This window comes from Microcaecilia unicolor, chromosome 6 (genome assembly GCF_901765095.1).
Source record: "Microcaecilia unicolor chromosome 6, aMicUni1.1, whole genome shotgun sequence".
In the NCBI taxonomy this organism is placed as follows: domain Eukaryota; kingdom Metazoa; phylum Chordata; class Amphibia; order Gymnophiona; family Siphonopidae; genus Microcaecilia; species Microcaecilia unicolor.
The window spans coordinates 247,318,677-247,333,417 of record NC_044036.1 but is presented as its reverse complement, the minus strand read 5'-3'; the positions used below and the strand labels follow the sequence as shown (position 1 = coordinate 247,333,417).

The 14,741-nt window shown below is 43.6% G+C and overlaps 2 protein-coding genes across 3 annotated transcripts in view; one reads left to right on the top strand and one right to left on the bottom strand.

The window, feature by feature from the left end:
• Positions 1–14,741, top strand: part of DPP7 (dipeptidyl peptidase 7) — a 720,522-nt gene that overhangs the window by 372,051 nt on the left and 333,730 nt on the right. The gene's annotated exons all lie outside the window — the stretch shown is intronic.
• The window catches only part of LOC115472700 (kelch-like protein 9), a 132,495-nt gene continuing 128,832 nt past the window's right edge, over positions 11,079–14,741 (bottom strand). The window contains exons 4-5 of one of the 2 annotated variants that reach the window (XM_030207061.1): positions 13,160–13,460; positions 11,079–11,139 (exon numbers count right to left, since the gene is read on the bottom strand). In XM_030207061.1, coding sequence (XP_030062921.1) covers positions 11,129–11,139; positions 13,160–13,460 — 312 coding nt within the window. In that variant the 3' untranslated portion in view covers positions 11,079–11,128. Of the gene's footprint in view, positions 11,140–12,673; positions 13,461–14,741 lie in introns of those variants that run through there. The other variant, XM_030207060.1, reaches the window with a different exon arrangement.

Genomic DNA, 14,741 nt, shown 5'->3' with positions numbered 1-14,741 from the left:
ATAGGAGGGGAGTGGCTGTAGGGAAACGCACCATATCCAATTGGCTAGCAGATTGCATTTCCTTCACTTACGCCCAGGCGGGGCTGGCTCTTGAGGGTCATGTCACGGCTCATAATGTTAGAGCCATGGCTGCGTCGGTAGCCCACTTGAAGTCAGCCTCTATTGAAGAAATTTGCAAAGCTGCGACGTGGTCATCTGTCCACACATTCACATCTCATTACTGCCTGCAGCAGGATACCCGACGCGACAGTCGGTTCGGGCAGTCAGTTCTTCAGAACCTGTTTGGGCTTTAGGATCCAACTCCACCCCCCGAGGGCCCTGTTTGTTCTGTTCCAGGCTGCACTCTCAGTTAGTTGGTAAATTTTTTAGGTCAATCGCAGTTATGTCCTCGCCGTTGCGAGGCCCAATTGACCATGGTTGTTGTTTTGAGTGAGCCTGGGGGCTAGGGATACCCCATCAGTGAGAACAAGCAGCCTGCTTGTCCTCGGAGAAAGCGAATGCTACATACCTGTAGAAGGTATTCTCCGAGGACAGCAGGCTGATTGTTCTCACAAACCCGCCCGCCTCCCCTTTGGAGTTGTGTCTTCCCTTGAAGTGTATTGTCTTGCTACATACTGGACTGGCCGGCTCGAGCCGGTTTCGGGCGGGAAGACGGCCGCGCATGCGCGGTGCGCGCGGGCGCGCGAGGACTAGCAAAGGACTTTGCTAGAGAAGTTTCCGATTGGAGGGGCTGCCGTGGATGTCACCCATCAGTGAGAACAATCAGCCTGCTGTCCTCGGAGAATGCCTTCTACAGGTATGTAGCATTCGCTATTCTTCAGGACCTGACACAGCACTGTGTTTCGGCGTGAAGCCTACATCAGGGGTCTGTCTGTACACAAGATCACTGAAGGGCAGTGGTGTGCTGGTAAATGTTTAACAACAGGCTCTCTCCCCAGTCCCCCTCTGCGCCCCCCCAAATTGCAGAGCTGACTATAACCGGGGAGAGAGCCTGGGGGGGGGGGGGGGGGGGGGGGTGGCAATGCATTCCTTCAGGAAAAAAAATTTAAATGATCCCAGGTTCCAATCTAATTCATATTTAATGTGCGATAAAATGCCATAAATAAGTAAATAAATATAAACTTTTAATGTTGAGCACCTGATTCTCAAAGTGAACATATTCCAAACACTATAATGAAAATAAAATGACTTTTTTCTACCTTTGTTGTCTGGTGACTGTTTTTCTGATCATGCTGGCCCAGTATCCGATTCTGCTGCTATCTGTCCTCTTAACTCCGGTTCCAGGGCTTCCTTTCCATTTATTTCTTTCCTTTCCTCCTTTCTTCTTCATTTCTGGTTCTCAGCTTCTGCCTATTTTCTTCATCCATGTGCAGTTTTTCTCCTCTCTTCCTTTCCCCTCAACTCATCTCCTTCCTCACTCTTCCCTTCCCTCCATCCATGTCCAGCATTTCTTCTCTCCCCCTCTTCTACCCTGCCCTCCATCCACCCATGTCCAGCAGTGACCCTCCTCTCCCCTGCCCTGCATGCACCCATACCCAGCAGCGACCCTCCTCTCCCCTGCCCTGCATGCACCCATACCCAGCAGTGACCCTCCTCTCCCCTGCCCTGCATGCACCCATACCCAGCAGCGACCCTCCTTTCCCCTGCCCTGCATGCACCTATACCCAGGCAGCGACCCTCCTTTCCCCTGCCCTCCATCCACCCATGTCCAGCAGTGACCCTCCTCTCCCCTGCCCTCCATCCACCCATGTCCAGCAGTGACCCTCCTTTCCCCTGTCCTCCATCCACCCATGTCCAGCAGTGACCCTCCTCTCCCCTTGCCTAAATGCACTCATGTCCAGCAGTGACCCTCCTCTCCCCTGCCCTGCATGCACCCATGTCCAGCAATGAACCTCCTCTGCCCTACCCTGCATGCACCCATGTCCAGGCAGTGACCCTCCTCTCCCCTTCCCTCCATCCACCCATGTCCAGCAGTGACCCTCCTCTCCCCTGCCCTGCATGCACCTATACCCAGGCAGCGACCCTCCTTTCCCCTGCCCTCCATCCACCCATGTCCAGCAGTGACCCTCCTCTCCCCTGCCCTGCATGCACCCATGTCCAGCAGTGACCCTCCTTTCCCCTGTCCTCCATCCACCCATGTCCAGCAGTGATCCTCCATTCCCCTGTTCTCCATCCACTCATGTCCAGCAGTGACCCTCCTCTCTCCTGCCCTGCATGCACCCATGTCCAGCAGTGACCTTCCTCTCCCCTGCCCTGCATGCACCCATACCCAGGCAGTGACCCTCCTCTCCCCTTCCCTCCATCCACCCATGTCCAGCAGTGACCCTCCTCTCCCCTGCCCTGCATGCACCCATGTCCAGCAGTGACCCTCCTCTCCCCTGCCCTACATGCACCCATGTCCAGCAGTGATCCTCCTTTCCCCTATCCTCCATCCACCCATGTCCAGCATTGACCCTCCTCTCCCCTGTTCTCCATCCACTCATGTCCAGCAGTGACCTTCTTCTCCCTTGCCCTGCATGCACCCATACACCCAGGCAGTGACCCTCCTCTCCCCTTCCCTCCATCCACCCATGTCCAGCAGTGACCCTCCTCTCCCCTGCCCTCCATCCACCCATGTCCAGGCAGTGACCCTTCTCTCCCCTGCCCTCCATCCACCCATGTCCAGCAGTGACCCTCCTCTCCCCTGCATGCACCCATACCCGCAGCGACCCTTCGCTTCCCTCATCCACAAATGCCCAGCGACTCCCTTCTCTCCCCTGCCACCCCCTCCCGAGTTGTCAGCGAATTCTCCGCCCACCCTCCCTCCTTCCGGATCCAGTCCCTCACCGACTCCTTGTTCTTCTAATTCTTCGGGGCAGGCAGTCTTGCCTGCCCGCTGCCAGCTGACTCTCGTCTCTCCCCCGCTGCCGATTCGCGTTTCAAAATGGCCGCCGAGACTTCAGTAGAAGTCTCGCGAGAGGCGGCCATTTTTAAAGCGCAAATCGGCAGCGGGGGAGAGTCAGCTGGCAGCAGGCAGGCAAGACTGCCTGCCCCGAAGAATTAGAAGAACAAGGAATCGGTGAGCGGGACCGGATCCGGAGGGAGGGAGGAGAGCCAGAGCCGGCTCGCGATATTTAACAACCGGCTCGCAAGTCGGTAGAAAGATTAACAACCGGCTCTTGCGAGCCGGGGCGAGCCGGCTTCAGCACACCACTGCTGAAGGGTATAGGAATTTCTGGATAACAGTCTTGATAGACTTGATCCAGAATTAGGGTCAGCGTATGAATACGCTGACCCTAATTTTGGATCACGTCTTTATCAAGACTGTTATCCAAAGGTGGAAAAAAGAGCAAATGACAGTCAGAATGGTTACAAGATGAGGTGTAAGAGGCTATTAGAGCCAAAAGAACACCTTTCAAAAAAATGGAAAAAGGATCCGAATGAAGACAATAAGAAGCAACATAAGCGCTATCAAGCCAGATGCAAAGTATTGATAAAGAAGGCTAAAAGAGAATATGAAGAAAAACGTGCCACGGAAATGAAAACTCATACTAACACATTTTTCAGGTGTATCAGAAGCAGGAACCCTGTGAGGGAATCTGTGGGGCTGTTAGATCAGGAAGGAGCAAAAGGAACCCCGACATAGTAACATATAGTAAGTGATGGCAGATAAAGACCTGTACGGTCCCATCCAGTCTGCCCAACAAGATAAACTCATTTTACTTGACATGCGATACTTCATATATATACCCGAGTTTGATTTGGCCTTGCCATTCTCAGGGCACAGACCGTAGAAGTCTGTTCTGAAGCTAACGTCAAAGCTACTTAAAATTTACACTCAAGCCCATCCCTATCTATTCAGTCATGATCAGGGTGTAGATCATAGAAGTCTGCCCAGCATCGGTTTCGCTTCCCAATTACCAGCATAGCCACCCAATCTCTGCAAAGATTCCGTGGATCCATTCCTTCTAAACAGGATTCCTTTGTATTTATCCCACGCATGTTTGAATTCCATTACCGTTTTCATCTCCACCACCTCCCGCGGGAGGGCATTCCACACATCCACCACCCTCTCCGTGAAAAAATACTTCTTGACATTACTCCTGAGTTTGCCCCCCACTTCAACCTCAATTCATGTCCTCTAGTTCTACCACCTTCCCATCTCCAGAAAAGGCTTGTTTGTGGATTAATACCTGTGTGAATGTCTGTATCATGTCACCCCTGTTTCTCCTTTCCTCCAAAGTATACATGTTCAGGTCAGCAAGTCTCTTGTGGAGAGACTGAATGAATTCTTTGCTTCAGTCTTTATGGAAGAAGATGCAAGAGATCTAGCTATACCGGAAATGATTTTCAGGAGCGATGATGCAAAGGAACTGAAAGAAATCTCAGTGAACTTGGAAGATGGATTGAGCCAAATTGACAATTTAAAGAGTGATACCCTAGGGTATTGAAAGAATTCAGACATAAAATTGCTGATCTGCTGCTAGTGATCTGTGTAACCTGTCGTTAAAATTGTCCATAGTACCTGAAGACTAGAGGGTGGCCGATGTAACATCAATTTTTAAAAAGAGTTCCAGGGGTGACCCGGGAAATTACAGACTGGTAAGCCTGACTTCAGTGCCAGGCAAAATAGTGGAAACTATTATAAAGAATAAAATTATGGAACACGTAGACAATCATGGTTTTATGGGACAGATGCAGCCAAGGAAGGTCTTGCTTCACCAATATGCTTCATTTCTTTGAAGGCATGAATAAACATGTCGATAAAGGTGGTTGATGTAGTGTATCTAGATTTTCAGAAAGCTTTTGACAAAGTACTTCATGAGAGATTCCTGAGAAAATTAAGGAGTCATAGGATAGGAGGCAATGTTCTTCTGTGGATTAAGAATTAGTTATTGGACAGAAAACAGAGGGTAGGGTTAAATAGCTATTTTTCTCAATGGAGGAGGGTGAATAGTAGACTGCCGCAGGGATCTGTCCTGGGACTGGTGCTATTTAACATATTTATAAATTATCTGGAAATCAGAACAATGAGTGAGGTGATTAAATTTGCAGATGACACAAAACTATTCAAAGTTGTCAAAACGCATGCGGATTGTGAAAAATTGCAGGAAGATCTTAGCAACATTCCACATGCGGATAGCATAGCTGCATGTGGAAGACTCCTAAAAAAAATCCACACTGGACCATCAATACTCACCAGAAACTATTACAAAATTAATCAAATTCATTTTAACTCACAACTACTTCCGCTTTAACAATATCTATCTATCTACAAATAATGGGCTCTGCGATGGGCACCAGGACAGCACCTTTTTATGGCTGAGCTGGAAGAGACATTTCTGAATACACACCAGACCAAACCTCTAAAATACTACCGGTACATCGATGACATTTTTATGATTTGGACGGAGGGTGAAGAAACTCTGAAACAATTTTATTCTTCCTTCAATACATACCATCCTACAATCAGATTCAAAATTGACTACTCCCCAGAAAAAGTCAATTTTTTGGACACCACGGTCTCAATCAGTGATGGCTGTATACAAACATCTATATACAAGAAACCCACAGACAGATGCAGCTACCTCCACAACTCCAGCTTCCATCCTTCACATACAAAAAGATCCATCATTTACAGCCAAGCCACAAGATACCACCGTATCTGCTCTGACCCAGGGGACAGAGACAGACACCTTAAAAGCCTGACTGCATCCTTCAAACAGAAAGGCTACAACCCCAAAATAATCTCCAAGAATATTGCCTCCTCCCTCAAAACACCCAGGGAGAATCTGCTACAGTACAAGGAGAAAAAAGCCACAGACAGAATCCCCCTTGAAGTGACATACAATCCAGAGCTGGAAAAACTGAGGAAAATCATAAGAGATCTACAACCTATACTCCAGGAGGATGAATTACTGAAAGAGATATTCCCATCCCCACCAGTACTGGCCTTCCGACAGCCACCCAACTTAAAACACAAGCTAATCAGAAGTAAACTTCCATCACAGACTGAAAAGGAACAGAAGGGCACACTTCCCTGTAATTTATCCAGTTGCAAACTATGCCAAAACATTTCACAGAACCCCACAGTCATCCACAAATGAAAGATATTCAACATAAAGGAATCTTTCACTTGCTCATCTTCCAATGTGGTATATATCATTCAGTGTAAAAACTGTAACGAAGGATGCTATATTGGAGAAACAGGCCAGATGCTTAAGACAAGATTCAATTTACATAGACATCACATGAACAATACTGGTGCTAGTAGGGCTCCCACCCCTGTTGGTCAGCATTTTACAGGACCAGGACACTGTACCAGTGACTTCACAGTGAGAATCCTGAAAGGTAACTTTAAAACCATACAAGAACTTAAGACCTTTGAAGTCAGAATGATTGAATATTTTAACACCCAACAGAAAGGACTTAACAAGGATCTGGGGTTCCTAGCCCATTATAAACCATAAAGCTGTATTTCTCTGTTATCACCCTCCCCACATCTATCCTGTTAGAATATCAATGATATGCTTTGATGTCCCCATGCATACCTCCTACCCACCCCCATCCTCCCACCCTGTCAGACTGTCATAATAATGCTTGAATGTTTTCACTTATATACACTGTCAGCTAGCACATTTGCTTATTTCCAATCTGACGAAGAAGGGCAACCTTCGAAAGCTAATCAAGAAATGTATTAAGTTATGTCCAATAAAAAAGGTATCATCTTATTTTCTTTTCCATGTTTTATTTTGTTTGATTTCTATTGATAACAGGAAGATCTTAGGAAACTGGAAGTCTGGGCATCCAAATGGCAGATGAAATTTAATGTAGACAAATGCAAAGTGATGCACATTGGAAAGAATAATCCGAATCACAGTTATCCGATGCTAGGGTCCACTTTAGGAGTCAGCACTCAAAGACCTAGGTGTCATTGTAGACAATACGCTGAAATCTTCAGTGCAGTGTGCAGCTGCAGCAAAAAAAAATGAAACAAGATGCTAGGAATTATTAGGAAAAGGATACAAAATAAGACCAAGAATATTATAATGTCTCTGTATTGATCCATGATGCGATCTCACCTTGAGTACTCTGTTCAATTCTGGTCACCATATCTCAAAAAGGTATAGCTGAGTTTAGAAAAGGTTCAAAGAAGATTGACCAAAATGATAGAGTGGATGGAACTGGCCCATATGAGGAAAAGCTAAAGAGGTTTGGGCTGTTCAGCTTGGAAAAGAGGTGGCTTGGGGGAGGGGGGGTATGATTGAGGTCTACAAAATTCTGAGTGGTGTGGATTGGGTGGAGGTGAATTGATTTTTCACTCATTCAAAAAGTACAAAGACCAGGGAACACTCAATGAAATTGCATGGAAGTACTTTTAAAACACATAGAAGGAAATATTTTTTCGCTCAAAGAATAGTTAAGCTCTGGAACTATTTGCCAGAGGATGTGGTAACGGTGGTTAGCCTATCTGAGTTTAAAAAAGGTTTGGACATGTTCCTGGAGGAAAAGTCCATGGTTTGTTTTTGAAATAGACATAGGGGAAGCCACTGCTTGCCCTGGGATTGGTTGCATGGAATGGTGCTACTAATTGGGTTTCTGCTAGGTACTTACGACCTGGATTGGCTACTTCTGGAAGCAGGATACTGGGCTAGATGGACCATTGGTCTGACCCAGTATGGCTATTCTTCTCCGAGAACAAGCAGGCTTATAATTCTCACAAATGTGTGACGCTGACTGGTCACCTGGTCCAGAATTTACCAAAGTCTAATGAGAGCTATGTGGCGCACGAGAAACACTTCATTGTGCATGTGTGAGTGCCTTCCCACCTGCAACGAGAATGTGGTCTTCTTTTTCTACCGCAGTAAGGAGAGGGTGTGTTTTTTAACTCTCTCCTTACATCGCTTGGTCCTAGAGAGCTTTTTTTTGTCACTTTTGGCTATTTTTTAATTTATTTTTTCTTCCTTAATTGTGTTTTTATTGTGGAACCTCCGTCCTTTTATTTTTCCTTTAAGTTTTAGTGATTTTGCCCAGGTTTAATTTTCCTTTATTTTCCGTCGTTATCAGGTCGCTTTTAAGCCTTGACTTTGGCTGGGAGCTTTCCTTTTCTTTTTTTCATACCTTGTCCCTTTTTCAGGCACCATTGCTTCATTTAATTTAGCTGAGGAAGTTTTACTTCCATGTCCATGAAGGTTCCCAGTGGCTTCAAACACTCTACCCGGTGCAATCGGACAGTCTCTGGGAAAGACATCCATTCTTGGTGTAATACAGTGTCTTGGGCCTGACCATAGCCTCACTAACTGTGTTTTCTGTCTTCGCATGAAGAAGAGGACCCAGGTTTCCAGAGAGGCTCAATGAGAGAGGATTTTTGGAGCCAAGTCTGGTTTCTTGACGTCTGTATTAGCTTCGAGGATGTTGAGCATTGCACCGGCATCGGGAGCATTGGAATAATGGCTGCTGCTAGACCCTTAGACAATGGGAGCAGTGAAGCATCGAGTGGGTCTCCACCTGCCTCAAGGCCTCCTGCTTTTCAGGGCCCCTGGGACCGTCCATGGGTTTCAAACTTTTGCCCAGTAACAAGTATACCTTGGTTTACCAAGTCAATTGAATCTCTTCTTGCATCACAGGTCACATCTTTTATGGAGTCCTTTCACTGTGTGCATTATTCGAAACATGGTTTCAGAACAATGCCTGTACTGAATTGCTACTCTTAACCTTAATATCAAAAGTAAAATTATTGTTAAGCCAGAAAATATCATCAGTACTATTACAATTTGTCATATCTGTGGCTTATGATACAGTTGATTATTCTCTGTTAGATAGGTTATTAGAACTGGGTATTTCTGGAAAGTTATATGATTGGATTAGGGGGTTTCATCAATACAGGGAATTTTTCTGGCTGTTGGAACTCAGTTTATGGGGATCCACAGGGTTTGCCACTGTCACCAATTTTGTTTAATATTTTTATGAACACACTGGGATCTCTGTTGGAAGCTTCTAAATATCACATAGGGGGTCTTTTACTAAGGCATGCTCACATTTTTGGCGCACGCTAAAATTGTAGGTGCACTAAACGTTAGAGACGCCAATGCACTCTTATGGGCATCTCTTAACGTTTAACGCAACCACAATTTTAGTGCGTGCTAAAAATGTGAGCGCGCCTTAGTAAAAGACGCCTATATTTTCTTAAGCAGATGATATTTTTATTTTAGTTCCATTATGTTTGAAAACTGAGGTCTCCAACAATTTGCTTCTGGAGTATATTGAGAAAGTTCAGGCTTGGGCTAGATGTTCCTAAATACTCAAGGTTAAAATCTGGTGAACAAATTGATTATATGACATCAGCTAAGGTATTGTCATTTTGGACACTATTAACAATGGAAAATTAGATTAATAACCTTAGTAAAAAAAAATCTTTTTTACATTCCGCTAAGATCTAGAAGATCTTTTTTTTTTTTTTTACCCAGAGCACTTGTGACCATTAGTTCAAGCCATATTATTGTCCCAGGCAGGTGGGCACTGCTCACAATATTAGAAATAGGATTCAGCTCTGGCAGAATACAGTTGTGAGAGTGATTTTTGGCTGTAAAAAATTTGACCATGTGATCCCGCTATTAAGGGACTTGCATTGGCTGTCAATAGATGCTTGCATTGAATTTAAGTTGTCATGCTGGGTTTTAAAAATAATTAATGGTGTTGCCCTCAAGCCCTTGTTCAGTTAATTACTTTTCCTACTATTCGTTCTGCCTCTTGCTTTGGATCATTACTAAGATTGGGTAGTCCTCCTGTAATTTAGGTTTGCTATAAATGCATTCATGAAAGTTCATTTAACTTTGTCTAGCAGGATTTGGAATTCTATTCCAGTTCAGATATGGGCACTTCCTAATTATATGATGTTTAGTTGATTATTTTCCCTATGTGCATCATATTGCACTTGTCCACATTAAATGTCACCTGCCATTTAGATGCTCACTCTCCTGGTGTCACAAGATTCTTTAACAATTCCTTGCACCACCCTGCTGTTTAAATGATTTTGAATAATGTTGTGTCATATGCAAATTTGATCACCTCTGTCACTGCTCCTTTTTCAAGATCATTCATGAATATGTTATATAACACAGCTCCCAGTACAGCAACTTGAGACACATTATTGAACTTTTTCCATTTGGAAAACAGACCATTTAGTCTTTCTCTGTCTCTGTATCCTATCTTTTAACCGTCTCTTATCCCATTTCCTGAAGAGTCTCTCATGATGGACTTTTTCAAATGCCTTCTGAAAATCAAAATGCACTATGGGGCTCATTTTCGAAAGAGAAATATGTCCATAAAATGTCATAAAGCAGCATTTGGACAAATTTGTTCTCAAAATGTCCAAATTGGTATTTTTGAAACCTATTTTGCAGATGTTTATCTATGCAATTCATGTACAGTGCATCCATATCACATGGGGGGTGTGTTGCGGGCGGGCTTAGGACATGGCGGCTGCCGTACGGTAGCTCCCCGGCCTGGGCAACACTTCCCTTCCGGCCTCCCCAACGGTCTGGGTGACGTGGCAGGAGCCCCTTCCTGCCGTTGGGAGGCCGGAAGGGGGCGGGGTTTCAGGGGTGCCCCATGCGCCGCTTAAAGAGCTGCCGACGAAGCATGGAGGTCTCTGTCGGCAGTGAGCGGCGCAGGAGTTTTTCCGATTTTCGAGCGCTACCAGTTGTACTGTGAGCTGTGTTATATAACATATTCATAAATGATCTGGAAAACGGAGCAGTGAGAGAGGTGATCAAATTTGCATATGACACAACATTATTCAAAATCATTTAAACAGCAGGGTGGTGCAAGGAATTGTTAAAGAATCTTGTGACACCAGGAGAGTGAGCATCTAAATGGCAGGTGACATTTAATGTGGACAAGTGCAATATGATGCACATAGGGAAAATAATTCTAACTATAGGTACATGATTCTGGGTTCCACTTTAGGAGTCATCACAGAAAATAATCTTAATTTCATTGTAGATAAGACAGTAGCGGCGGGGCCCTTTTACCACAGCCAGTAAAATGCCCCCCCCCCCCCCAATGGCCACACAATAACATACCACGGTAACGCTTACCACGAGGCCATGCCCATTAAGGTGGTGGTAAGGGCCCGATTATCGCCAAGTTAGTGCCACGCTAGGGAAGTAAAAATTTCACAGAGAGCCAGAATTAGCGCACTCTCCAGCCAGAACTACTGCCCCTGAAACCTTTGACCATTGTGCTGCTGCCAAAAAAGTAAATAGAATATTAGGTGATATTCAAAAAGGGCTTAAGAATATAACTGAGAATATCATTATACTTCTGAACAAGCTCATGGTGTGAACCATACCTTGAGTATGTAGTTCTGGTCACCCCATCTCAAAAAGCATATAGAAGGTTGAAACGTTCAGAGAAAAACAAAAAAAAAATGAGAAAGGAGATGGGACACCTTTATGAAGAAAGGATAAACAAATCAGAACTCTTCATTTTGGGAAAGAGGCGTTATAATAGAAGTTTTCATGAGTGGGGTGGAATAGCTAAATAGGGGATGGTAATTAACCTTTCAAACAACACTAAAACAAGGAGGACACACCATGAAATTAACCACCAGTAGACTGAAATTAAATCATAGAAAGTATTTTTTTCATGCAGTGAAATCTCTTGTTGAGGTTGTGGTCAATACAACAGCAAGGTTAGAGGTTTGAACAAATTTCTGGAGGAATAGTCCAATAAAAATTTGTCAGGTAGACTTAGGAAAGCCACTGCTTATCCCCAGAAATAAGCTATAAGAAATTGATCCACTTATTGTGATCTACTGGGCATTTGTGACCCAGACTGATCAATATCATAGACAGGATACTGGCTCAATGAACCTTTGTTGAATCAGTATGGCTTTTTAACATATTTTCTTATGATTTTAATATTCTCAAGTAGGTTATCACACTTAAAGGAATCTTAATGGTGAATTTTGTACTTTTAGTAAAATTATCTCTGTCTAGTTATGGAAAAACTAAGTTTTAATGCAGTTAGCGGATTATAAATTTAAACTATGGCAGGGGTGGACAGCACCACGTGAAGCCCCATCTTTACTAGGATTCCTTACTTCTTATAGGCTCTGTTAATTCATGAATTATAAAAGCAAGTTTTCCCCCTTACAACAGTATTTAATCCTCCTGCTTTGGCAATGGTGAAACTGGGATCAATGTGAGAGCACTAACTCCCTTTCCATATTACACAGATTCTCAGTTTCAACCAAAAAATCAAGAAGGACCAATTTCAGCCCACACCCTATACTTATGTTTTGTGCAAACAACATTAGCATGATTACTGTTTACCTGATATTTAATTGCAACACAGTCCTGGGTAGTCTTTGTAAAATGTGAGAATTTAATAAACCCCAATCTTCCTCCCCCCCCCCCTAAAAAAAAGATGTGATTTATCAGCTTTCAAGACCCCATAGGTCCCCTCTCCATGATGTGTGATTAACAAGAGACTTATGTGGTCTCAAAAATATGTTTTTCACAACCGTTTTAAAAACTCCAATCTGAAACTGCTAATCTATTCAAATAAACCTGCTTTAATTCTTTAAATTGTTTGTATTTGCATAAATTCACATATCCTGTGACAGGCAAGAAATTCTAGTACCTGGTATTTCTCTGACTTCAATCTCATTTACCCCCCCCCCCCCCCTTTTACAGTGCCACACTAGCGCTGCCACATGTCTTTGTAAAAGGAGAGGGGGATTAGAGAGAACACAGAATAGAAGCTGCAGGGTATTTTTTCTGCAACAGATATCAGTACATGACTGTAATACTATGGAATGGCCTCAGTTATAGAAAAAACACATCCTGAACATTGCATTATAACTGTAACCAATAAATTGGGCAGGTATTGAGTATAATTTTCTGAACCTTGAACTATCATTTTTCCATAGTGACATTTGTCACCTAATAGAAATTTGAATGTAATGTGAAGTGTGCTTCTGCATACATAGCTGATTTCTGACACATACGTATTGTTGAATGTATTACAGTTTTAGGAAAATGCCTGTTGACATTTGCTAGGGTATGATGATATTGTCTTGCATTGCCCTATAAAGCTTTTCAGTTCTACATTTCTGTTATGAACAAATTAAGAGTGGATTTCTTAATGGTAGGAGCAGATGAGCGTACCACACCTTTGTTCTGCACCTTCATTTGCAACTGATGGGAGAGTTTAAGAGTACATGAGACATGATCTACCAAAGGCTTGGGCAGTGAGCCTGCCTTTTCCCACACATTCGAGGCATGATCATATGTGAATACTCCATTCTCTTTATTCATGTCTCTGAGTTTTCCTCCTCCCATAATATACAGTTTAGACTGCAGGGAAATGACGCTGAACTGGCAACACGCAAATGGGGAGATCTTCAGAGTGCTCCACTGGTCAGATGCTGGACAATAGTATTCTGTTTCATTCACATGGCTCCACCCCTCTGTCTGGAAAAAAATGAACATAGCTCTGTTTACTGAGAGGGGTCAGAGAAATAGGAGGAAAAAGAGAAACAAAATAGTGTTTAAAACAGTAAGACAGTTTAAGAATGCATGGGATCAGCAAAGAGAATTTGTAGCCACAAAAAGGGTAGTAGAGAACAAAGCATGATCTAGTATTACACATTGAAAATATTCATAGTGCCATATTCTGCTGAGTCAGCAACAGTTGCTGGGGCTCCCAGAATGTATGGTATAGAGATTAAAATGAAATGTAGATGTCCTAGAGGTAACAAAAATCCAAATAGCCAAGTTTATTATATTGGATATTGTTTGTTTTAAGTTTTATTGTTGTCTTAATGTCATTTTAATTATTATGTATGTCAGGATTATAAATGTTGAAATAAAATAAAGTATCCATATCCATGTGGACAGGATAACTAGACAAACTGGATGGGCTGGATGATCTCTTTCTGCAATCATTTGTTAAATTACTGTGTAAAAATGAGCTATTCTATCATAACTAAACCAGCTGTCCTATTCTAATAATATTATAGGTTGTTTTCTTGTTTTTTTTTTATTTTTTAACAGTTCTACTATCAATGATACAAAGGTTGTTCTGTTATTGAGAACTGGGATTCAGTTTTATGACATGGGTAATGAGAGTAGACCAGAAATTTACTTAAAGAAAGAGCCTGATATAGTTCTCCTTCAAAGTGATGCAGAAGAATGAACTTGCCACTTGTACCAGAGGTGTTCACATCCATCCATCAAGGACCACCTTACTAGGGTCCTGATGGTCAGAAGCAAATGTGGGCACTAGATGCCATTAGCGCCGGACGAGCACCCACATTTGTTAGCGCACAATGCTGAAAGACCCGTACTGTGGAAAATGAATGCACCCACCATCAGCGCAAGTAGCATGCTAATATAGTCAAAAGCTTGTAAATGGGAGTCATTTCCTATTCTCTCTGATGCCCGTAGAACAGTGCACTTCACAAGGGCACCCTTACCACTGGAAACCCCTACACCAGCTCAGAGCTGGCGTTAGGGTGTCTCATCTGGTCCTCCTGTGCTGGTGATACCATGTGCGTGATAAGAGATTGCATGAGGCAAGGACCGAATGGCAGGAAATATACTCCCGTGTGGAACTGATGTGCTATGTACAACAGAAAGGGCATGAACGTTCTATAATTCTCATAAAAAGGCATTTAATAATATGCAAAGCAATACTAACTAGCTGGGGGGGCACAGCTGGGAAGAAGTAGCTGTCTTGATTCCAGAGGTCAC